Consider the following 25,883-nt stretch of genomic DNA (forward strand, 5'->3'; position numbering starts at 1 on the left):
AATGATGTGGTGCTGTCGTCTGCTATGCTCGCATTTTTAAGGTACTACATCACAGCAGGTTTGTCACTTACGCATAGCTTCTAATACGTAGCGCGTAAATTGATTTTGATATGTGGGGTTTAACGTCCCATAACGACCATATGATTATGAGAGACGCCGTAGTGGAGGGCTCCGGAAATTTCGACCACCTGGGGTTCTTTAACGTGCACCCAAATCTGAGCACACAGGCCTACAACATTTCCGCCACGTAGCGCGTAAAACACAGATGCAAAAGACAGAGACGTACACATCAAAAACACTAAATTTGAACCACGTTTATTTCGTAACACGCAAGAATGTATCACGAAACGTGTTTTAGCTGAAAAGCGCCAAGCAATAAAAAATTAAGAACGAGCGCTATGTGCCTCCAGCTAGCGTGGTATTGTTCTTAAGGCCTGACCACATGCATCCGTTGCAACGCGTCAGATCATGGCTTTTTGGCGCGGCGTCGCGCCTTCTTTCATATGAATAGGGAGGGCGCACAGTTTCGCGTAGCCGTTTACCTTCTCTCTTTGTGGGGAAAAGGTGTGGCGCCGCGTCAGAAAGCCCGGCGAGCTGACGCGCTGCAACGGATGTTTGTGGTCAGGCCTTAACGCGGCGCCGCGCCCTCTCCGAATAGAGAGAGAAGATACACGGCTACGCGAAGCTGTGCACTCTCCCTATTCATATGAGAGAGGGCGTGACGCCGCGCCAAAAAGCCACGAGCTGACGCGCTGCAACGGATGTTTGTGGTCAGGCCTTAACGCGGCGCCGCGCCCTCTCCGAATAGAGAGAGAATATACACGGCTACGCGAAGCTGTGCACCCTCCCTATTCATATGAGAGAGGGCGTGACGCCGCGCCAAAAAGCCACGAGCTGACGCGCTGCAACGGATGTTTGTGGTCAGGCCTTAACGCGGCGCCGCGCCCTCTCCGAATAGAGAGAGAAGATACACGGCTGCGCAAAGCTGTGCACCCTCCCTATTCATATGAGAGAAGGCGCGACGATGCGCCAAAAGGCCACGATCTGACGCGTTGCAAGCAACGTTTTTAGAAATTCTAAAAAAGTTGGCTGCATCAAATGAGTGTGGTCAGGCTTTTAGATGTATGTAGCGCGTCAAACTATTTTTTAATCCACCAGGTTTATTGTCTTTTTTTCTTTCCTTTTTCGAACGGTACCATCAAAATATCGCTTAACAACCATCATAGTCACCGATAACCTTTTCAAGCGACCATGCATGACACGGAGGAAGAAAAGATTCCTTTCCTTCCTCCGTGATGCATGAGAAGACTTTGCTAATTCATTCAACTTACACATGAGGGCACTAAAAGTGTCACGCGTTAGGCAGCAATGACCTGGCATTTTTTTTAAAATATCGCGCACTTTAAAGAAACGCTGGAAGAAAAAATAATCAGCGTTGTTATCTTACCGTAAATAGATTTAGTTATTACTGGATAAAGGCTACAAGTTTTGTATTAATTTTTTTTCTCTAGAGTCAGTACTTAAGTAGTTGATTAAGCTATGTTTCTTAATTCCTGGGCAAATGATGGATGAAAATATATACATGTTAATATAAGCGGCCACACGAACACCCACATTCGTGCAGGCAAGGCACGGACGGCCACTACGTCCTGGTGACGGGAGTGAACCCGACTCCATTGGGCGAAGGCAAGAGCACCACTTCGGTCGGGCTGGTCCAGGCACTGGGTGCCCACCTGGGACGCAATGCGATCGCCTGCTTGAGGCAGCCCTCGCAGGGCCCCACCTTCGGCATCAAGGGCGGCGCAGCCGGCGGAGGATACGCGCAGGTATCCTTTGGCTTTTCTTCGGCAATCCTGGGTTCTCGCCTTTGTCGTTAATCGCCGTACTTTCCCAGCAAGTACAAAGTGGCTTGGAGCCTGCTCTGTTCCTAGGATAAGGCGTGGGTACGTGGTGCCGTCACTCGTAGATGGCGGCTGCTGCAACTGAATAGTACTGAATGCCGTAAAAATACTGGGCGCATCGGAGCAAGCTCATCTCGCTTTTTTTTTTCGGGATATATACAATATGCGTAAATTACATAGCAAGCTCCTCCTGCCACTTTTACTGCATTCACTATTTTGAAAACGGCGCCTGAGTGCATGCGTACTCACATTTCATTGGAATCAGGGGTATGCATTGTTTTATTTTTGTGACTCTTCTCCGCCATATTGAATTTTGCTCCATGACCGAGTGATTCCCCTCCTCCCCTACAAATGTTCTGACATTATTTTTCACGATGGGGAGGGGAAGAATGCTTGCTCGAAATTTTACGGTAGGCGAGGACGTTAGGTCTGACTGAAAAATAATGTTTTCTTTCTTTTTTCTCTTTCTTTATTTATTTATTTATTTATTCATTACTGCAGACCTTATACAGGTCCAAACAGGGTGGGGAAAAAAGCAACAAAACGAAGCAAACACAAATATAGTCAATACAATTAGCAATGATCCTAATGTGATTAAATGCTACAATGAATTATTCCAGTCTGTTATGGTGCGTGGGAAAAAGAAAACTTGAAAATCTTGACTCCCGGATAAATACAGCAGACTCATTAAAACCGTCTGAAACTCATTGAAAAACTAGTGTTATGCTGAGCCTCTTTTGCCGGCATCGACCTTGGCTGAGCTTGAAAGTCAAGTTAACGCAACGAAGTGTTCTATGGGTTTGTACCACTGAAGGAGCTAAGTGGTACAACGTTTTGCTGGAGGTGGAGGAGGTGCATTCGGCTCAGGCAGCCTTTCTCTCACTGGCAGGAAATGAGTGGCAAAAGCAGTCATTATTCTGTAACGTGCAAAGTTTGCTGCCAATGCTGAATGTTGCTAGATACAGATATTTGGAGTCTGTGTGCTAATCAAGCTGTGCAGCTAATTGCTGCTGCATATAAAAATCTATAGATTTTAGCAGGGGGTACCCACCCCCTCTCTTGGGAATGCCCGTAAAGGAGAGCAGTGATCGCTCTAAGTGTTTTAGGTTGAAGTAAAGATGATTGCATATATAAAGATATCCCGATGCGTAGGTCATCCCCATGGACGACCTGAACCTGCACCTGACCGGAGACATGCACGCCGTGACTGCTGCCAACAACCTGCTGGCGGCTCAGCTGGACGCCCGCATTCTGCATGAGACGACGCAGCAGGACGCCGCCCTCTTCGGACGCCTCGTGACTCCCCGCCAGGGGGCCAAGTGCTTCTCCGAGTCGCAGCGCCGTCGGCTGTCCAGGCTGGGCTTGCCCGTCGACGCCAATCCCGAAGACCTCACCGCCGAGCAAGCCGCGCGCTTCGCTCGTCTCGACGTGGACGTCAACAGCATCACCTGGAACAGGGGTATTAGGCTTCTGCTAACAAACATTACGGTCACACATAGGCTTGCGCACAAGGAGACAAGGAGTGGGCGAAGGGGGGAAGTTTGCCACACAGTATTATTATTCAATCGTATTATGCAGTCCCGCGAACAAAGGGCAGAGTTAAAGCCTGACCACACGTGCGCGTCGCAGTGCGCGTCTTGTAGGTTTAGCTTCGCGAACTCCTTCTGGAGAGAGCGAAAGAATGCGCAGCTTCATTGTATTCATTTGCCCTCCGTAGGGAGAGGGCATGGCACCAAGTCTTCACGGCATGCGCGGCAATGCGTGTATGTGGTCAGGCCTCTAGATCCATGAAGGTTTTTGACAACGGAGACGAAGAAGCCCTGGTATTGCATTCTAAGAACACTTTGCATCCCTATAGAGCTGGAGACGATAGAGGGCAGGCTGTTGTTAAAGTAAGCCATGGCTTCCTTTGCTTTCTTTTTGTGTAATTTGTCCGAAAAGGGGTGAGCGTTGCAGCGAAGGTTGCTCCCCCCCTCTAATGTAGGACTCTGCATCCGCCGTTGGTCCCTAAGTCTAAAGGACTAATGGAAGTTTTTGAACACAAACAGATGAACGACAAAAATTCATGTGACAATAAGAAAAAAAAATACAACTTGAAATCTGCGATGCCACGCGCAGAGATTCTGTCGCGAAATTGTAAAATAAGTCATTTTCTTTCACAGTATAAACCATATGATGCTACAACTAACCTCACTACAGTTTTCAGAGTACAATTTATGGAGCTGAACCAGTTCATTCTTGCACCTTGAATTTAGTGTTCACTTAAAGATATGGGAATTTTGCTTAATCTAAATTCGCTTAATCTAAATAAAAGGGGTGGAGATTTGTTGTTGAAAACCGAGAATGTGTGGCTCTTATTAAATGCTCTCTGCAGTGATGGACACCAACGACCGCTTCCTTCGTCGCATAACGATTGGCCAGGGAGCAGCAGAAAGCAAGGCAACACGGCAGGTACGTCTTCATCGTGGGCCGACATTACATCTGTGCTTCAATGGCGCATTCTTCATTACTTGATGTCAACAGTTCTCGCATAAGAACCGCTCAGGTTCAACCTTTGTTATCACTTGTCTTCGTAATCCTCGTAACCATTCTGTTATTTTGTAACTTGATTGCCAAACACCATTCGAGCCTGGAGAACCACAGGAAATAGAAAAATTACATCATGTAGCTGTAGAGCTCATTACCAAAGTCATATGGTCAACGGCTATGCTTTTGCTGAAGCAGACACGATTTTTTTTAGTTTTATATATATCGGCTGTATAGCTAACAGGTTCATACACCTTAAGAACAGGACCATCAACTTCTCAATTTCAGTGGCAGACTGACTATGTCCTACAAATTCACATCTTGAATGTGATCGGTATGTGCAGAGTCGTCACGTACCTTCCTCAGCGCATTTGAAGGCACACTAGAGTACGTGAACCACGGTCAATAAACTTTATCTTAGTCCCTTAGCGTGTGCCATATGTGAAAGCGTGAGCTGTCAGTTGATGCGTATATACACGCACTTTTGCAGACCCAGTTTGACATCACGCCAGCCAGCGAAGTGATGGCCGTCCTAGCGCTGGCCAAGGACATGGAAGACCTTCGGGACAGATTGCGAGCGATCGTTGTGGCCAGTGATCGCAAAGGAAATCCTGTTACAGCGGACGACCTGGTTCGTGCACACTGTTGGCTTTGAAGCTTTCAAATGGGCCATAAACCACTTTTATAGGTGATCATCGAATTACCTCAGCATCGGAGTTCATTGCCTCACGAATCGATTGCCGCAAAAATTTCTCAGATTTGTCAAGAGATATAGTGAGAAAACGTGCTTTGTCGCGATTTCTGCAGTCACTTTTTCTTTCCTCTCGTCCCGACGAGCGTGCTGGAAGCTAAGCAGGGAAGGTTGGCACGTAGGAAAGTCGATCACGACCTTGAGCTCTCTGATGAAATGCGATCACTCTCTCCCGCTGTGATACCGGTGCGCGAGCTTGGGTCACTGTGTAATGTAGGCAGACTATGGAGCGTGGCGGCACCCCGTGGCAAGAAGCGCATATATGATCCAAATGCCGCACGTGAATTATGTTGGCCATTGGCCAATGACATGCTATCATTTTTGCTGTTCGACGTTAAGCAGTAGGCGCCCACAGCTTCGAAGGGCGTGATCACATTGCTCATTATGAAAAGAAGAGCCCGTGAAAATGGCAAATTATAGCTCCGCTTGTATATGAAAGCTGTCCAATTTCCATGCATCACTGCAAGATATGGCTGAGCTGTTGCATGGTGTATTTTCTCACCGACCCCAAGCAGTGGTTAATGACAAACGCTTTTCCGATGCGAGTGTGTGAAATGCGATGTTGAATCATTAATTGATTTACTACCCGTGGCGTCATGCAGGGTGCAGCGGGGGCCATGTTGGTTCTCCTGAAGGACGCCGCGTGTCCGACGCTCCTGCAGACGCTAGAGGGCACGCCGGTGCTCATCCACTGTGGCCCCTTCGCCAACATTGCTCACGGAAACTCGTCCGTCATCGCTGACCGGATGGCTCTGAAGCTTGTCGGTCCCAACGGATACGTCGGTAAGGCTACGCCGTCCTTTTGTGGTGGTGGGCTTGTTTTGCAGGGGCGTCGCCAGGGTTTTTGTTTGATTTCGTCTGCCACTCTACTTGCCATTGAAATCTTTATGTATTGCATGTGTAATGCACCCTTCAACAAGGAGTGTCGCATGGAGCCAACGTTTTGATAAGTGGTCTTCCCTTTCAAGGCTGCAATCATTGAGAAAAAGACACCACTTATAGACCACTTCACGACAGCATGCGGGATCTTTGCTACTTCGAAGAAAACAAGAGCACTTGTAAAAACATTGGCTGCAGCGTCAAGCCATCTTCAAGCCTCCATTTTTCCTAAACTTCTGTTACAGGGACAGATATGCATAACGAGAGTTGTCTCCCATCTCCCCGACACCCTTGAACAATATTTCTTGCTACGCACCTGGTTTTATACCTTAGCTCGTTTTTTTATTGCTGTCCTTTACACCTTCTATGTATTAACGTCCAAATAATTACATGCTCAGATTTCAGTGGCCTTGAGGTCGATAAACGTTTGCAGCGTCCACGCAATCGACAAGAAGCAGGCTGGTGCAATGGTGGGGGGCATGACGATGATCTTTGACTTGCGTTTGCTGCTAGTTCGTCAATCCCGCAAGACTATAGATACCTTGAGCAAGATAATACACGGATATATAGGTGGTTATGAAGCTAAGAATAAATTGCCTGAGCGGAATACTAGTGCATGCTGGTTTCTTTTCGAACCATAAGTACTTCATGCTAACATAAATGTGGCGCAAATAAATACTGAAAGCTCGTCATTCCTGCTCAAAATGTGATCGTTGGCTAAGCAGTGATGTCAAAATGTCTGATGAAATTCGCCAGGGCATTCAAATTCGGACTAATAATCAGCGACGCCAGTCAACATGCTACCTAAAACTGCAGGCCGAAGCACGGAGGGAAGGCTGTATTGTGGAGCTTCGGGAGGGTCGAAGCACGCAGCGTTCCGAGAGAGATTTCTTTGATGAAGCGTGCCAAGCAAACCGGGCGTGTAGGGAAGGGTATTTCTGCTCCACTATACGTCGTCTGAAAACTGCGTCGGTATGCAGCTTACAGTTAATAAGGTGGTGGCTGTTGTTGTGACCTAGGTTGCAACAACAACCCACTCAGTAGGGTGGTGCTTTTTGAGGCGATTTGCTGGGCTAACTGCTGCCTTCTTCATTTTCAGTGAACCGAAGGCGAGTAGTGGAATTTACGCAATATTCATGGCCCATACCTGTTTTATGATGAACCGCACCTGACTGTACATGACACACCGTGACAACATTAGACACCAACATGGCGAGACAAGGCACACCGGTGGAAAGCGCCTTACATAGCGAAACTGAGCATACATCTGTGCAAATTCTCTGTGGGTATGGAGTTGCGGCATTGGGTGAAGCTTAGGTTATAAAATACTCTGCGCAGTGACCGAGGGCGGCTTCGGCGCCGACAACGGCATGGAGAAGTTCGTGGACATCAAGTGCCGGGCGTCCGGCCTGTCACCCAGCGCCGTCGTCATCGTGGCCACCGTGCGAGCTTTGAAAGTTCACGGCGGAGGGCCCCTGGTGAGCACTATAGAAAACCTACAGTATACCCGCGATTATGATTAAATCCCTCTAGAAGCGCAGAAACCTCCATATAGCCGTGTACAGGGGTCCCGCAAGTTCATCGAATGCATATGAAATGATTCTGACCAACATTGATGTTAACGAACATTCCTTATAACAAAGGTGTTCTTTCGAAGCGAATGCCCCACCGATAGCGGTGCGTTTACTCGCATACTACTACCATTAGAATTAGCACATGTTCGCAATACATGTCAACGTTCGAAAGGGAAGTTTTGACAATGTTCGCTAAAGTCTGCATGCTACAGTGTTACTGCATGGTCGCTATATATATATATATATATATATATATATATATATATATATATATATATATATATATATATATATATATATATATATATATATATATATTACCAAGAGTGTTATTTTTATGTGCTCGGCTTAAATGCAGATCGCACCTCAGTGTTCGAGAACCTTCGCGTTTCTTATAGATGATTTTGTTAAGATTGCGCACGGGACACTCAATATTATTCCAGACCTTGTGTGACCACCAGCAATAACGCTGCAAAGTTCGACGCGTGAGGTATAATAAAAAACGGCACGTCACACTGATAATCAGTTGATTGACAACTGACGCTCAGTGTGCATCACTTTCCGAAGCCCTTCACTAAGGTGTCTCTCGTAATCATATGGTGGTTTTGGGATGTTAAACACAACATATCAATCAATCAGTGTGCATCGCTGTTATCTGACTACCGTTTACCGGTCACAAGTTCGACCAAATAAACAGTTTCATTTTAGACAAGCCGTCTCTTCCTTCAGCGTCACGACCTTGTGACAATAGTACGTGTCATTGTTTATGCGAACACGACACTCATACATGCTGGGAACGCTGCGCCCCGTGTTCTAGGCGTCATAGATAGAAAAACCATGCATTGAGCATAGCCACGTATGCATAACCACGTATGGTGTAGAACAGTTAGCAGACGGGCAAGGGAAGTGAGGGTGAGGTGGCAGAAAATAAGAAGTGGCAGTTTAAAACATAGCATAGCCGTTTAATGTATATGAGATATGGAATAGCAAGGTGCAGAGTACACAGGGGAAGTGAAGGTGGATAGGAGGGGAAAGATAGGGGGAGCATAGCCGTGTGCAGTACAGCTAGATGGCGGGAATTGAAAGGGAAGGCGATAGTAACGTGGGTTGATCAAGGCAAAGGGCGACACGGCATCACAACTAAAGGTTCCCTTTCCCCCCCTCCGACGCCGAGCTGGCTACATGATTGCGACGCCAGCATCGCCAAGGGCAGGCGAATGACTGCTCTGCACTTCCCACGGCTTTCACGTCGAGTGCGACTGCTCATACATCGTTTTTTTGCTTTGGTGTTGCAGATTGCACTAGGTGCCCCACTGCCGGCTCAGTACCGCACCGAGGACTTGTCCCTGGTGCGCAACGGCTTCTGCAACCTGGCACGTCACATCGAGAACGCGGCCAAGCTGGGCCTGCCCGCCGTGGTGGCCATCAACGCCTTCTCGACCGACACTGCGGCCGAGCTCGAGCTCGTGCGCGAGATGAGCGTGGCCGCTGGTGCCCAGGGCGCCATTGTGTGCCGCCATTGGGAACTCGGAGGAGAAGGAGCAGTAGACCTGGCGCGCGCCGTCGAAGAAGCATGCGCGAAGCCCAGACCCCAGGTATTCTTCAGCACGCGCCAACACAGCCGCACTTGTTCTTTGCCTACTCCGTCGTTCCTCACTGCATCCGAGGAAATTTGACATCGGATGTTAATATAAGTATATAGCACATAACGTAGCACAGGAACGCCATCATGCTGAAGAGGCACTGCGTTAAGAATCTGTGTCCATGACGTCGCATGCAGGTTGCATGATGCGTATTTCAGCCTAACCGCTTCTCAGCAGCTTGCATGTGTTGCAGAGTGTTCTGCTCGACAATAATTACCGAGTGGCCATGAATCTGCCTCGCTTCTTATTAACTTTATGATGTATCTGAGATAGCTAAAGTGGCGTATCCTAATTGTTATTTTATTGCGCTGTTTGTTCGCTGTTGTGAAGTATTCCATCATGTTTACCATATATAGTTATCTGGAGTTTGCCAGCTGTGTATATCATGATGCCTCTCTGCGCAGCTGCGCTTCTCCTATGACCTTTCACTGAGCATCGAGTCCAAGCTCGAAGCCATTGCCCGCACCATCTATGGCGCCCGCTGTGTGGAGCTCAGCCCGCTGGCCAAGACTCAGGCCGAACGCTTCGAGCGCCAGGGCTACGGCAAAATGGCCGTGTGCATAGCCAAGACGCCGCTGTCCCTATCACACGACCCGAAGCTGCTTGGCTCGCCGCGCGACTTCGTGCTGCCCGTGCGCGAGCTGAGACTCAGTGCCGGCGCAGGCTTCGTGTATGCGCTGGCTGGCGACGTCACCACCATGCCCGGCCTCCCGACGAGACCCGCGCTGATGGACATCGACCTGGACGTTACCACAGGACGTCCGATCGGCCTCTTCTAGACGAGAATCTCAGACGCACATCAATCGAAGATTATGCTCAGATGTTCAGCTGATTCGTAATGTGCCTGTGACCGCGTGAAAATGCAGAAGATGTGTTACCTTATGCCTTGCGGCACTTCCAGTTCCCGTCGATGTGAACCAAAGGCATAGGCAGGTGCCCGGCTACCCTGATATTTTAGCATTGGTTGGACTGTAGGCACGACTGAGTAATAGGATGGGGCAGACATTGCATTCTCCATCCCTTGATTGATTGTGGGAGGGTTGTCTCCCTTTCTTCCACTGCCCCCTTGAGAATGCCCATGCGTACTATTGCCACTGCAGTATTTACAGATTCTGTAGATATGACCCGAACTGGGTGTATACCTCAACAGTCAGTCCGCCGAATTCGATTTTCTTGTATACAGAAAATAACATCCACGTAAAAGCTGCTCCACAGTAAAGATCTCCAGCCCTGGGCTACCGTCCTCGTTCTAGCAGCACATGCTGGAAAAATGGCGCAGAACATTTGTTGAATTTTGAACAGATGTTTAGGCAAATAACGCGAATATGGACATGACATCTTCGCATGGTCAGACTCAAGGAACGCTAAGATAAGTTTTTTTTTCGGGAACATTTGATAAAAAAGAAAACATGTATTTTTGTGAGATGTATTTTCTACGACCATACCGATTTATTTTGTTTCGAATTGTGGACATTGAATAAAGAGGAGCCTTTTCAAATACACCTTTCCTATACAAGAGGAAATTTGCCCAAACATTAGCGACGTGGTTTCTTTTATATAGAAGCAGTGTGTGCCCCGCCGTTGTAGTCTAGCGTTCAAGGCACTCGGCTGCTCACCTGCAGGTTGCGGGATCGAATCCCGGCTGCGGCGGCTGCAGTTTCCATGGAGGCGAAAATGCTTTGCGTGCAAGTTAAAGAACCCCAGTTGATCGAAATTTCCCGAGCCCCCCACTGCGGCGTCTCTCATAATCATATGGTGGTTTTGGGACGTTAAACACCAGGTATTATTATAGAAGCAGTGTGCTTATATATGACAGTTTGCATGCATTGCAATGCACCTCTTTGTTTTCAGCGTTACGACAGTCGACCATCGCGGTAGAGCCATCATCAACGCGCTGGAAAAGACAAAGCAGTAAGTACACGAGCGTCGCCACTGCCCAGCGAGAACGCCGGACGCTTGGACCTAGCCGCAAAAAGGAGGGGCATGCATATTCTTTTCGCCGTTGCGGTGCGTAGGCTCCGCCCGGCACAAAGCTCGGTGCAACCCTCTATCATCACGTGACCACTGGCAAAGCGTGTCGGGGGGCCTTCCGCTTATCGCGTAATCATTGAAGGCAGTGAAAAGCTTCGAGCTTGGCGGAGCCAACGCGCCGCGACGTCGCCACAAGTGCTTCAGTATGTCGAAGGCGCCTACCCCTGCTTACGAACATAGAATAGGCTTAGATCTTCTTGAAGATACAAGCAACACTTCAACTCTCTATTGGGCATTCTGACTGCGGCTTCAGAGAGTTCACGTGTCTCTTTCAAGAGGCATATTCGTGACAAAAGACGACATGAAAAAAAAAAAGTCAAATGACTTTTTTTTTCTGAAAGCAGAAATGCTCTTTATTATTTTGTTTTCAATGCGGGAGTGTGTAAGCGGGGGAGGGGGTTACTTTGTATACTTATAGAAATGTTCACATAGAAACAACACCAAAAACTGAGGACAAGAAAAAGAAAGACAAACAGTGGCACTGTTTGTTTTTATGTGAATAATGTCGTAACAACTTGTCCAAGCAACCATTTTAGCTAATTTTGCTGACGCCCATATAGGAGCGCACACGGGGTGGAAAAGGAGGCAGCAGGACGCCTCTCCCCTATCCACCAAAGAGGGGGTGGGGCGCAATGCGTGCCCCATACACTGAATTAATAGATAGGAGGGCGGCGCTACCGCCACATCGGACAAATAGACCAGTAAAAGGAATCAATGAATTAGTTGGTAGCTATAGTCGCGCTATGCAGCTTCCTGGTTATGGAAATGATGCGGCAGGGACAAGACTTCCTCTACAAAGTTAAACACAGGTTCACATACACGCGCGCGCGCGCTTATTGAGCTCTTTGACCAACAATTAATCTTTTGTTGCTTATCGAGCCGTTTCCGATAAAACTAACTGTGCCTTCACTGAGATTAAACGCTGTGCCAGAATTCGCTTACTCCGTGCTCACGACAAGTCAGCTGGTTCTTCGAGGACGGGAGGAGGTGACCTATGCTTTGTGGTTTGACTATCTTTGATTTTGGGGGTGCGGAAAATTTTTGAGTGGCCTGAAATGGGTGGGGGGAGGGTGGATGACATCGAAGTAATCTAAGAGATAAGTTGCAAAAAAACTTCAATTTAAAAATGGCGCCTATGTAAAACGGAAGTGACGCATTGCGTTGTTGGGTTGCTCAACATGTGGTTCCTGTTAGCGGTAAGTTTTGCCGCTTTTGCTTCAACGGTGCGTTCTTGGCGAACTTTCACCGACTGCTGGTACTGCTGCTGCTTATGTTTCCCCACCTGTAAATTGCGGTGAACGATCTGGCTGAAATGGAGTCGGAGGTAGCCTCCCTACGCGCTGAACTGGAAGCAAAAGACGCTGAAATACAGAGACTTCGCCGGGCATTGTCGTGCGAACAGGTAACGTCGCACTTTTAGTTTCGTTCAACGCTTCTAATACGCACTTTCTTATGTGATTGTAGGCTCTTGCGGGTGTGATTGACGCAGCTTTGAACAAGGACGATGTGTCGCGTTACAGCAGGCAGATGTTGCTGCCCGGATTTGGCGTCCAAGGTACTTGCTCTACCAAAGACTTGCGAGTGGTATCGGCATCTAGCTTTCTTTTCACGACACTGAATTTCTACAACTGCGAACCCGAGCCGTTTTGGAGTGGCAGTGCTAACAGTTATACTTTCCTTTGCAGGGCAGAAAGCGCTGAAGTCTGCGTCCGTGCTAATCGTCGGCGCAGGTGGTTTGGGATGTCCATGTGCGGCGTACTTGGCTGCTGCAGGTGTTGGTATGTTGTGCCTTATTTGCAGCAGAAAGCCACGCGCACTCATTAGGCTCAGTAATGAAGTATACAGATAGGTTCATCAATGAGTGGTCAGTAGACTCGTTCTGCCTTTCTGGAAGCAGGTTTTCCGTCAAAACAGAAGCCTGTAATGCTTCTCATAGCACAAATATGATGAATAGATGACATATGTTACTGAAGGTTAAATCATTCGAGCCTTCTATTGCCATCTTTAGAAACTCGGCATTGCAGTCGCCTACTTGTCCAAAATTTGTACCCCCCTCCCACCCTAACGTCTCTTCCCCCCAAATTATTTCTGACCAACCCACCCTCCTAGACAACGCCACTTCCCCTCCCTATAATTCTGGTTACACCCTTCCAATATCTAAATTCTAGATAAACTGGTGGCAGTGGCTTTGTGCTACAGTATCAGACAGTAGAGTGTACATGTCATTGCTCTCTGTTGTTTAGATATGTGCATTTAAAATTGTACTCACAACAATGAGCGGCTGAGGGTAGTCCAGTATCGGTCCGGTTTGAATAAATGTGTCAGATATGCACAAGGTTTCCATGTAAACTTCTTCAAGCAAAATAACAGCTCCAAAATAATTTATCAAATGATTATCCGATTAAGTTACGGTATACCAATTTGTAAATGCAACCTGCTTTTCACCAGCTCTGTCCGTTCGAGGCAAGAAGCTAACCATTGATATTTAGGTGAGGTGAACTGAGGCCTCTGGTTTCTCACTATATTGAGTCCTGCAACACGACCACATAGCTGAATTGCTGCCGTGTTTTATAAAATCGAAGTGCTGCATTACTTTTGACGATGTTGAAAGGTTTTTATTTTCTGTTGCATGCCCTAAACTAATAAGGAAGTTTAATTATGTTCCTTAAACCAGCCATTCAGGTATTTTTACCCCTAAATAAATGCAACATGAATTCCTACCTGCTTTCTAACATGTCTCTGAATTATGAGGACTCGCTAAAGAATGCACAATCATACCACATTAAATTTTCTTGGCTGGCTAATGTCTTGTAATAAAGTGATGCAAGCTTGATGCACTTATTGACAGTGCATCATAATTTGACTCAAGGAGCTTTGACGTCCCATTTTCAAACCTTGCCACTTTTGGTGATGCTACTTTGTTTCATACCTATTCACATGTTTATTAAGTTGTGCTGCCCGTGACGACACAGCTGCTTCATGTTTCAGGTAAAATAGGAATTGTGGATTTCGACGTCGTGGAAAAAAGCAACCTCCACCGACAGATCTTGCACTCTGAGGCCAAGGTGGGCCTGTCCAAAGTAGATTCTCTGGTGATTGCTCTGAGGGAGTAAGTTTTATGAAGAAGATTTACTGCACCATTCTCTCTGCTGCTTGTCATTAGTGTTGGCAAGGTAGTTGTACCATTCATTTCCAGGATATAGAGACACATGCAATTGTCACCGTATTTTTTAATTAAAAGTGAAATGCAGTAAAATTATAGTGAATGAACAAAACCAGTTAGCAAAATTGATGCATGCTTCTACATAGTAGGAGCCCATCGCAACATTTTTGTGAATGTTTTAGTAGCGCGACAAAAGGTACGTAGAATCCCAGGACATGTTAACACCTTGCAAGGCTATGTTCAAATGTCCTGAAAACTTGCTTGGCTTGTGGTGTAATTACGGATTCTTAACAGAATGTGCCAGGGTATCTCTACTATGTGAAATTGAGAGTCAGTTTTGCGAATGGGATTTGTTCATCAGATATGAGTTTTCTTCACACAATTCTTGTTAAGTTGCTGTGGTGCACTGCAGCCAAGAGGTGGTACCATGTGCTCAAGTCCCCAAGCCCTGTTTGACTTTTCCAAACTTGGAGCAATTTTTTATTAGCTCACTGGTGTGCCAATGTTATTTGTATTGTTTAGTGGTGGGCTGTTACTATGTTGTAAGGTGTACAGACTGTTGTTTCCTGAGTAATGATGTTGAGGGGTAGTGGTATGCTGCCTCATGGCCCCTGAGGGGTGATGCTCCTATGCTAAGCGGGGCTCGCATTTTATTTCGGCTGGAACAGGTCATGTCATTCTTAAGATAGTGAATTACTTTTTGAGGTGTGCATATCTTAGATGAAAGTATTCAATCCAGGGTGAAATAATAACTTATGACATTTTCCTGACGTTTGTTTTCAACGCAGAAACAGATTGAGGTGGCTGTAAGTGAGCGCAATAAAAAAAATTTGATCCTTGTGTCAGTGAAAAGAGTTCTAATCTGCTAAATGCTGCTTCTCCTAGTTGTAAAGCACATTAAGAGAGGGATAAAGGGTATTTCTTTTTGTTAGAAACAATTACTTTTTTTCTTCGTGCTAAAATTGTGCAGGCTCCCAAAATCGAAAGATAACTACTTAGTATATCTGCATGCCTCAATTAACTTAATGAAACTTGTAAAAGTTAGCTTTATAGAAACACATAATTATCAATTCTAACATGTTTGTGATTAGTTGGCTGTTACTTATTCAAATTTGGGAATATATATGAAGTTCTTTAAAAGAGGTTGCATACTCATAGCAGCAACCTCTTCTATTTGCATATAGTCCTTCCTTACTTCATATATTGTTTGTTTTGTATTTCTCTTGCATTAATTTCTCTGCACCAAACCAACAACCTATCATTGGAAGAGAACGATTTTTTCAAAGTGCTCAATTACAACATTCTGCATATGCAAATTATGATATCCTGCTTCTTCATCCAAGCATGCTAGTTGTGGTGAAACATCACAGATTTTTTAGCTACTATCAATGATCATTGTGTCCTTGCTTTGTTTCTGTAGGTTGAACTCTCAGCCAGAGTACGTCCGACACTCGGCAGTCCTTGAAAGCTCCAATGCCTTGGACATCATTGGCAGGTCTGGAAGCCTCTTGATCGTTGTGTGGGATGGAATAAGAGAGAATGTACTGACTACAGCTTGCATTTTCGATGGAGGCGAAAATTCCGTAAGGGCGAGTGCTCAGATTAGGGTGCACATTAAAAAAACCCAGGCGGTCGGAATTTCCAGAGCCCTCCACTACGGCGTCTCACATAGTCATATGGTGGTTTTGGGATGTTCAACCCCGCATACCTATCAATCAATCAGTATGTGACGTTCTGGAAGCAGGCTTTAACACGCTATAGGAAGTTGCTTATTCTAAACGAGGTGGTCAGTGTTCTGCACATAGCTGCATTTAGGTGAGGATAAGCTCAAAAACAGGGAAGGTAAGAAGAGAATGCAGGAAGGATAGTGTGCACTCATAGGGACACTAAAGAGGAACAGTGACTTGGTTTAGATCGACAAACAGCACTCTGAGAACTCTAATGCCATATGTTTCACCATGATAAGTTCATTATTAGAAGAGGAAATAAAGGTTGAAGTTTCATGTTTAATTTGCGTGCCAAAATCTTCGTGCGAAATTTCGAAATGTATTTTTGGTGCTTTCCTGGCATTTCCTCAACGAAACTTTCTGAAATTTCATATGTTGAGTCCACAGCACCCACAGATCACAATGTGCTTAATTTTTATTGATTGGAAGCTACGTAAGACACGGTAGACGCCTTCAAAATTTCTTACGTTGCGGTGTTTAGTGTGGGAGTCTCAAGGTGGCGTCGCCACCCACATTTTCTTTTCACGGGTTTTCTCGCTTACTATTTGTCTTGTTGTAGAAAGAATGGCGTTTTTGTGATTGGGAAATTATACTTTACTAATACGTTAGAAATTGTTTTACTCTTTAGTGTTCCTTTAAGTCCACATCTAGAACAATAGCCTGCCATTTTTTGTGGAACTATTTATGTACATAGTTTTCAGAACCTGCAGTAAAGTTTCTTTTTTTTTGATTGATTCATTGATTGACTGAATGATCAGAAAGTTGCATGAAATAGGCTTATAGAATTTCCTGCTTCTCCTATTACTTAAACGTTTTGAAGAACTAATACCACTTTTGTTTGCCAATTTATTTAATAAAACTACTTCAGCAGTTCTGGGAGCGCTGTGCTTGCACATCATTGCTATGATTTATGAGGACTGCTGTCAGACTTGACGAGTTCAGCTTTGCAGGTACCAGGTTGTGGTGGATGCCAGTGACAACGCAGCCACCCGGTACCTGGTCAATGATGCGTGCGTACACCTGGGCCTCCCACTGGTGTCGGGCAGTGCTCTGCGCTGGGAGGGACAGCTGACGGTGTATGGGTACCGTGGCGGTCCCTGTTACCGATGTCTCTTCCCACAGCCGCCGCCCACGTCCACCGTTACCAATTGCTCGGAGGGAGGCGTCATAGGCATGGGCACGTGCAACCTGTTATTACCTGATATTAGAGGGAATATTACAATTTTATATATACACAATAATTCATATCATGCAGTTTCAGATGTGCAGGTTTCATAGTTCTTTCGTAGGAAGCTGTACAATGTGATTGCCATGCAGGAAATAGACCTGTGCACCGGTATCGAAATTGCCGCCGCTGGCAGCCGGTGTTTTCACCTTCAGCGGCGGCGTGTCAACGGCACGGGGTCCATCAAATCGGTGGCGGCGCGGCGCGGGTAGGGGGGGGAGGTAGAATTGTTATTCAAGGGTTGGTGCAGATAGTAATTTGTGCCTTTAATTTTGAAAAAAAAAAAAAAACTTTCTCCAAAAGGGTGAAGCAGTTGAAGTGACAGCAGCATGTCTTAATGTTACTTATTTTCGAATACTGTTCTTTCAGTTTTCGAGACATAGCAGGTATCAATACAAATGTTCAGCGCCTGCAGAAATACAATTTAACAAAATACATGTTCACGCAAGTCTTTTTTCCAATCGCTCACAACAGAGTCTGCACATGTACCGATCAAGCTAATTCCGAAGTGCACGTTCCCCAGAAAATCAACAAACAAAAGAAAATGAAAACAATTACTAATTGATCTAAAAAGCACCATATTCAGCAAATCAAATCACCGGGTACGGTGTGCTGAAGGTGCAGCGAAGGATATGGGTGCTAGAACACTGAAACCAGTGTAAACCATCTTATTTATGCAGGAAGATGGCACGATTGTAAGTGCACCGATGTTCGAGAGGGGCTGTAGCGATAAAACATGTGCATTTGAAGTGCATACAAGAAGTGCTGGCCTTAGCGACACATAGCTATATGATGCTCAAGTAGAAAAGAAAGTTGGGCAAGTTGGTGGATGTTCATCGTAGAATATTTTACAGCGCAAGGGATTAGAGATGGACAGAGAAGGGAAACAGCGCTGTCCGCCTCTAACCTGCTGCGCTGTAAAATATTCCATAATAGCTATATCATGTCCGTGGTCAGGTCATCAAACAACCAACTCTTATTCGAGTTTGGCCAAAATCTTATGTGCCGTCAGTCCACATTATTTTGTCTCGTTGCTTAACGTGTGTCAGAGATATCAGTGTTTTCGAAGATGCTGTACTGTTCCGAAATACTGTGACATTTAAATTTGATGTGAGAGTTACAGTACTCAAACTTCGTGACACGTACACCGTCATTACTATATGTAAAATAAAGAGGCTATTTCTCATTTTTAAAGTTCGTAACTACAGTATTTTTGCAGTTACTATACGATTTCCATGTTTCTTTCCTGTTACAAAACGACAAAAAAAAAAAAAACAGTAATCAGTGCATCTTGATTTTGAATATTAGAGATGATTTTGCAGATAACGCAGTCTTCTGCATACATTTCAAGCTTAATTTGGGTGACACTGATAACCTTGGCTACGTCATTTATATATACAATGGAGGATTAAGCACCGAGCCATCTGGCCTCTTTCTGATGTTTATGTACATCAGATGACTTTGCAAGATTAAACGTAATGAATTTCAAGCACGATCGCAAGTAATTTGCTATCAAACCAATTAGGTAGTCGTCACCAAAATTGTGAAAAAGCTAGAAGTTTGGTATGGCAAACATGGGAAAATCCTTAGAATAGTCAATAAATATGGCATAAATCTGTCTGCGCTCATTTAGGGAAGCAACCATGTTGTGTGTAAATTCAAGTAACTGTGTAGCCATTGTGGAAATAGGTTGCTCAATTAGGTATCTCGCATAGTGTTTGTTGATTATATACTCCCTAAGTGTGGAGCCTGCACAGAAGGCAAAGGCATTTGCCTATAATTTGCTATTTTCTTGTTTCCGAAATTAAGAGCACAACGTTTGCTGATTTCTGCAGTTGTAAGACTGTTGCAGAGATTTTTTTTAATGTTGTAGCAAAATATTTAGCACACCATACTTAGTACCTTTTTCGAAATATATTTAGCAAACCGTCTGGGCCAGATCGTATACCGTAACTTTAAAATTACATTTAAGTTATGTACTTCGGAGGAGCTCAATTCAAGATTGGGAAGAGCAGGTAGTTTGCTGCACGTGGAAAGTGAAGAAGTGATGCTGTTATCGGTAGAAAAAAAAACGGCTTTGAAGTAATTAATAAAAGCATTTACTATAGCTTCCGGATTTTAATAAACAATGAAGGCATAGACTATGCAGAGCTAATCGACCTCTAAAACCTGGATTGTTTTTTTTTAGTAACAGTAGTGAAGGCATTGCTGAAGTTGTAGTTCTTAGCCTCTTGATTTTAGCTTCTATTTACTTTTCAATGCATTAACTCAAGAAGCATTGTCATTACACTTGGTATGACGATTCTTACGTAAGAGCTTTATGCGATGACTGACATGGATTATATATTTCTGGTAGCATGGATGTATTGGGTTTCATTCAAAATATTTGTGTGGCACATACTTTGATAGGCATTATCACAAAACTTAGAGGATCGAGCACAACTACATTAGGAAATTCGCTAAAACATTCAAATTTTTCAAAAGATGAGGCTAAAGTGTTCAGTACGGAAGTGTCATCAACTTTAAGAAAGTTTAAAACAGTTATGATCTCAGGTGTTCGAGGAGAACACGCCGGCGACATAAACAGTATTATGGCCAGAAAACTCTTCGACGACTTCACGTTTCACGCCGTGCGATAAGAACTCGCAGCCTCATAATGACCTTAGGCCGCAGCTACACCTCTTTTTCATCTGATCTTGCGAAATTGCAAAACGCTAGTGTATTGGAATACGGCTGCCCTTGCGAAAATAAGCAGGGTTCGTACAGTGATATCATAGCGTGTAGAATGGTAAGTGAGACGTTCGCCGATGCCTGCTGAGACAGCGAACGCACCGTCACGTGCCACCACTCGCAACCACGCCCTTGATTCAAAGTTCACAGATACGGATGGAGCCACGCAGCCTCCTACCTGAGTATTCATTTGTACTCATTCGTCCAGCAAAAAACAGACAGGGTTTTCCTTCTAGTTGAAGAGCAATCGACAGTAGGCATCGCATGTGGAGTGATGTTATCGCATGTGCCCTCCATGTGATGGAGATGGGCAGCTTGTTTCATCTATGCTTCAGCAGTGTTCCTCGCTATGGTGCTCGTGAGATTTTGTCTGAGGGAACAGCATACAGTGTGCATACAAAAGTAATTTATTTGGACTTTATACGAAACATGACGGGGATGATGAAAGCTTGTAGACAGTGTCAATATAGTTTTTCTCGCAATAAAAAAATATACAAATATTGTCGAAGCGAGGTGGCCCTTGTTATGAAGAGCTGCGTTGTCTTCACTGTGAAGATTTCATCCGTTTGGAGAATGAAATAATTCGGAGCCTTTTCCTTTGGTTTCGTTCTCGATTATACTTCTTTAAGCTCTCTTTACTACAATTCTTACAGGCTCTTCAACATTTCTGTCTTCATAAAGCATGTGTGCAATGTGAGCGCTAAGCGTTGAGTCCACCAGGATTTCGAGCTTCTCGGCTACACTCTTCTTATTTCCACATGCGCAATCAAAAACTTGCAAAATGCAGCGATATTAGAAGTTCATCCCGCATGATAATCCTGTGAAACACGACGAAGAACGGGGGTGGCGGGTGGCGAATGTATGGCAAAGCAGGGTAGAGAACAATTTACAACTCCTATTGCTTTTATATGGAGCATTCTAGAGTATGCGCCCTATTTATGTTACGTGAATCACTGTTCTGGCATCGCGAAAGTCGCTAAAAGAACAAGAAACGCCAAGACAGAATAACACGCTGACTGTGTATCTTTGGAAGCTGTTTTAGGGCCTTATATACATAGGCCGCGCATGAAACACAGAAACAAGAGATCAGTCACGACACTGCAAATGCCGCTCTCAGAAATCTTTAAGCCGCAGAAAAACAAGTTAAGTAATGTATTTTCTGCTCAGATTCTGTGCTCTGGTAAAATTAAGACAAACGGCGGCGCGCCAAAAAATATTGTCCGACGGCGGCGGTGGCGTGATCTCTCTTGGAACTTTGGCGGCGGCGCGAACGGCGTGAGCAGAAATGGGCGGCGGCAGCGGCGCACAGCTCTAGCGGAAAAGATGAACATCAGAAGGTGCGAAATACTTCAATGTTCCGCAAAAGACAGGCTGTTTATAGAATTGTGCAGAGATTTTCGTGGCAAATCACCTGGTGTACCACTTGAAAATGAAGTGATGGCATTTAAAATCTCGCGTAAACACAAGCCATGGAGCACAGGCTCAAAATGCTTTGTAGTTTGAGAATAAAGCTTTAATAAGTTGAAAATAAGACTCCAACCCAAAGCTTTCCACTGACAGCATGTATAGAAGACTCCTGTTTCCCAATGTGATTCAGTTTTGCATTAAACTGCTTTATTTTTTTTGGTGCAGGTCTTTTTTTAATATGAGAAAAGCATTTTTTAGAGGTGCACCTGACGAGCACCTCTTTATGTTAGGATGTTACATTGGCTGCTGCCGTGCCTTCTTTTTTTTCTTTTCATCTTCTGTTTAAATAATGCCCTTCTCTTTCTCTGTGTACCGTGCAGTTCCTGGTGTTATCGGCTGTATGCAGGCTCTTGAAGTGGTGAAAATTCTTACTGGACACGGAGGTGAGTGATTTCGTACACTTGTCATTTGCAACTGTTTATTTAATGAATTTTTTTGCACATAAATGACACAGGACACTGATAATGTCTATTTATTTAGTGCATCAACTTGTATTGTCGTGTAGTCTACGCTACATTTTCGGTGTTTAGCAGTCTGTTGGCCATAGAAGGCATATCTGATCAGTGCCTGGAAATTGTGGTGCTTTTTAATTAAGTATTGTTGATATAACTGGCATTGTTGTTTAAATGAAATGCAGGTTCGTTCAAAATAGTGAGTGACAAGCAACAGTATGGAAAGAATCCACTGACTTGTCTAGAGGACAATTATCTTTTTTTACCAAATGCCGAAGTGTAAGAGTTACTGTGTCTTCTGGGAAACCCTAGATGTCTGCTCCGGAAAGCTGCTCCTGTACGACGGCGCGGACGCCAGGTGGCGACAGGTGGCACTCAGGGGAAAGCTGCCCAACTGCGACGCCTGTGCCGACCCATCGAAGGCTCCTGCAGTGCGAGACTATGCTGCTTGGTGCGGCATAGGTCCCACCAACAAGGTGACTACCCTTGCTACATAGTGTTTAATTTAAAATCTAGGCTCGTGCGAATGTTCGAGCGCATCAAATGTTTGAACCAATATTCCAGCATTCCAGTTTGTTTCGATTAAAATTTAAATTATCGGAAAATTTGAAGCAATAAAAAGAACTAATAGCTGTGTATATTATTGTGCATGTAACCACTCTGTAAACGTGGTTTCACAGCAATGTAGGGGTGCTATACAGTGAGTGCTTTTATTTAAGAAAATCTGTACTGCTGCAAAGTCCCACTTCAAAATTAAATTAGCATATTAACCTCACATCGACTTATCATTTTTAAGATTAAAAGCTGGTGATACCGGCCTATATGCTCTAAGTGTAGTAAATATTAAAACTACATATTTTACAGGCTATCACTTTCATTCTATCAAAAGTCAAGTTCTGCTAGAATTCGAAGTTGCTTTTACTTCCTTTGAAGGATGAAGAATGACATTTGCACACATTTGCACTTGCCTTGTTTCATTGAAAAAAAAAAAAAAAGAGCATTGTGCGGCTTAGTTGGTTCATGCTCAATATGTTTTTTTATAAGTGGTATATACTATTCAAATTCGATTTTTGCTTCATATTTGCTTCAAACCTAAAACTTCCTGTTCGCACAAGCCTATCAAAATCTCTTCATACCACTTTGGCTAAGAAAGACAATGAAGCATCTTTTTACTAGCACATGTTTTCTAGCATACTTGTTATGGGGTACAACATGTGTAGAGAACTTCATTCATTCACAAGTTAGGTGGGCCAGTTGGTTCAACATTGTGGCAGAACAGTGCAGACAAACAACATACAGGACAGAGCACTAACTGTCAACTGATTTCTTTATCGGAAAGGCAGAGGATATGGACAACCGAACAACGACAAGTGCAAAATAATAAAAAAAAAGATTAGATGCTGTCGAGTGTGTGGGGTCTCGAATTGGCGAGCGCCACCACCACGCTGTCGGACGAATGGACACAGCAGATGCGGTCGGTACAAACCATAACATACATTTATTTAACTAATTTCAGAACAACGATATTGCCACTTTCAACCTGCAGAGAAAAGCTCGTGCAGCAAGAAAGAAGGACGAAGTTCTTGCCTAGTCCTCTTTACGAGCACCTTTCATTTAATTATAGTGAGCTCTTCCATATCGGACTTCTTCTGTGTCTGCGTCGTGACACTGGTGGAGGTCCTTGGTACATGTCCAGGACACCTTAAAACAGCCCGATATCTAGTCCCCAAAGACTTCCACTTGTCGAAACACCCGTTCACCGCGCCAGTCGCCGCCTGTTACGACTGAGCCCAGAGTTCGGTCCTTGAACAAAAAACATGATTGCGCCCGGAAGCAGTTGCCCCGCCATAACCAGCCCAAGCACGACACAGGTGACTATTTTCACCCCTAAAATTCCTGTGGACTTCCACGGCAACACATATGAGGGTGCAGATCACTGGCTGGAGGAGTTCGAGCGCACAGCCAACGTTAACGGGTGGAACACTGCACAGAAGTTGGAGTACGTATATTTCCCTCTTCAGGACGGGGCTTGCACATGGTTCATAAATTGCGTGTGGTCAACGTGGGACGAGTTCCGGCGGAAGTTCCTGGACACCTTTAAAAACAACGAAAGGCGGGAGCATGCACAACGACTCCTCGAATCACGGATTCAAAAGCCAAACGAATCAGTTGCTATGTTTGTTGAAGACATGGCTCGTCTCTTTCATCGAGCCGATCCTGATATGTCCGAGAGCAGAAAGATCAGGCACCTTATGCGTGGTGTTAAAGAGCAGCTCTTTGCTGGTCTCGTACAGAACCCAACTTCAACCGTCGATGAATTTTTGAACGAGGCGACCGCCATCGAACGTGCACTACGGCTACGCTACTGCCAGTACGACTGCCCAAACAACAGCTGGCAAATCAGCGCAACCGCCGTGGCCACTGTGACACCTGAGCGTTCTTTGCGTGACCTGATACGCGAAATTGTGCAAGAAGAGGTGAAGAAGCTCGCCGCCACACCGAATGACTGCGCGATTGTGTCGGTCACAGAAGTTGTTCGCCAAGAAATAATGCAAGCACTTTCACTTCCCTAGCCGAACACTGACATAGTTAGGCCAACATATGCACATATTCTCCGTCGACAGCCATCTAACGTGCCGCCACCTCAGCAGTACCACCAGCAACAGCCGCCGACAGTGCCTTGGTATTACTGGGAAACGTCAATGCAAGCTCCACGTTGATGCGACGCTGATGCGACCGCAACTCCGCAAAACCGACATCTGGCATACCCCTGACTACAGACCCTTGTGCTTCCATTGTGGGGAAGCAGGCCACATCGTGTGGTATTGTCTGCATTGCGTCGCCGGGTACCAAGGATTTCCGTCCACTACCCTTCGCCGCTATACCAATGGTAGACCCAACGTTGATACGAGCACGACGATCCCGCGGGTCGTTTTTCATGGGTTCCAGTCACGCTCGCCCTCTCCTGGTCATTTTCCCCAATCTAATAAAGGTAGCACCACGGACATGGCGAGAGGAAGATCTCCCACTCCACGCAGGGGAAACTAAAAGCAGTGACCTTAGGGGGAAAGGTTGTGAATCGCTGAAGAGTTGAGAATCCTCCATTATCGCCGCACATTTCGAATGAATCGAAGACGACATTGTCACCACTGACATTACACTTTCAATTGACGGTCACGACGTGACGACTCTGGTCGACACTGGTGCGGACTTTTCAATAATGAGTGCGAATCTGGGCGACAAACTCAAGAAGGTGAAAATGGAATGAATTGGGCCGCAAATTAGAGAAGCTGGAGGCCAGCTGCTGACGCGTACCGGAAAGTGCACCGCACGAATGGAGATGGGGATTCTTCATTCGTCGCAACCTTCGTTATTCTTTCTGAGTGTTGTAAACAGGCCATCTTGGGTATGGATTTCTTGTGGGAGTACGGTGCCATCATAATTATACCGGACGGTGTACTGACCTTCTCAGCGGACCATAGCGCAGCGCTGCGCGTCCCATGCGTGTCATTGACGACGTGACCATGCCGCCGTTGTCATGCCGCCTCGTCCCGGTCACGTGTAACACGCAGCATACTGGAGAAGGTGTCACAGAACAAGTATCGACGCCTTTACTCTCTCAAGGAATTGCTATTGCCAGAAGTCTCGTCAGTATAGTGTCTGGGCAAGCAGAGGTCGTGTTGACGAACTTCAGCAACAAGCGTCGACACATTACAGAGGGTACCACAGTTGCATGCTTCGAAGAAAAGGTAGAATTCCGCAAGGGCTTCGCAGTGCAACAGGCAGAGACGCTGGCCGCTTCAACACCACTACC

The 25,883-nt window shown here is 45.4% G+C and overlaps 2 protein-coding genes across 2 annotated transcripts in view; both read left to right on the plus strand.

The window, feature by feature from the left end:
- The window catches only part of pug (pug C-1-tetrahydrofolate synthase, cytoplasmic), a 32,188-nt gene extending 21,420 nt beyond the window's left edge, over window positions 1-10,768 (plus strand). The window contains exons 11-18 of the mRNA XM_075870851.1: window positions 1,625-1,826; window positions 3,054-3,360; window positions 4,276-4,352; window positions 4,918-5,058; window positions 5,781-5,961; window positions 7,396-7,535; window positions 8,927-9,226; window positions 9,679-10,768. Of these exons, the coding sequence (XP_075726966.1) occupies window positions 1,625-1,826; window positions 3,054-3,360; window positions 4,276-4,352; window positions 4,918-5,058; window positions 5,781-5,961; window positions 7,396-7,535; window positions 8,927-9,226; window positions 9,679-10,053 (1,723 nt within the window). The 3' untranslated portion in view covers window positions 10,054-10,768. The remainder of the gene's footprint in view (window positions 1-1,624; window positions 1,827-3,053; window positions 3,361-4,275; window positions 4,353-4,917; window positions 5,059-5,780; window positions 5,962-7,395; window positions 7,536-8,926; window positions 9,227-9,678) is intronic.
- Window positions 10,769-12,482: 1,714 nt separating this feature from the next.
- The window catches only part of Uba4 (Ubiquitin-like activating enzyme 4), a 38,763-nt gene continuing 25,362 nt past the window's right edge, over window positions 12,483-25,883 (plus strand). Inside the window, exons 1-8 of the mRNA XM_037417343.2 lie at window positions 12,483-12,707; window positions 12,770-12,860; window positions 12,991-13,083; window positions 14,294-14,414; window positions 15,889-15,963; window positions 17,146-17,372; window positions 21,938-22,000; window positions 22,382-22,545. Coding sequence (XP_037273240.2) covers window positions 12,618-12,707; window positions 12,770-12,860; window positions 12,991-13,083; window positions 14,294-14,414; window positions 15,889-15,963; window positions 17,146-17,372; window positions 21,938-22,000; window positions 22,382-22,545 — 924 coding nt within the window. The 5' untranslated portion in view covers window positions 12,483-12,617. The remainder of the gene's footprint in view (window positions 12,708-12,769; window positions 12,861-12,990; window positions 13,084-14,293; window positions 14,415-15,888; window positions 15,964-17,145; window positions 17,373-21,937; window positions 22,001-22,381; window positions 22,546-25,883) is intronic.

Source organism: Rhipicephalus microplus, chromosome 8, assembly GCF_043290135.1.
Source record: "Rhipicephalus microplus isolate Deutch F79 chromosome 8, USDA_Rmic, whole genome shotgun sequence".
NCBI lineage: Eukaryota > Metazoa > Arthropoda > Arachnida > Ixodida > Ixodidae > Rhipicephalus > Rhipicephalus microplus.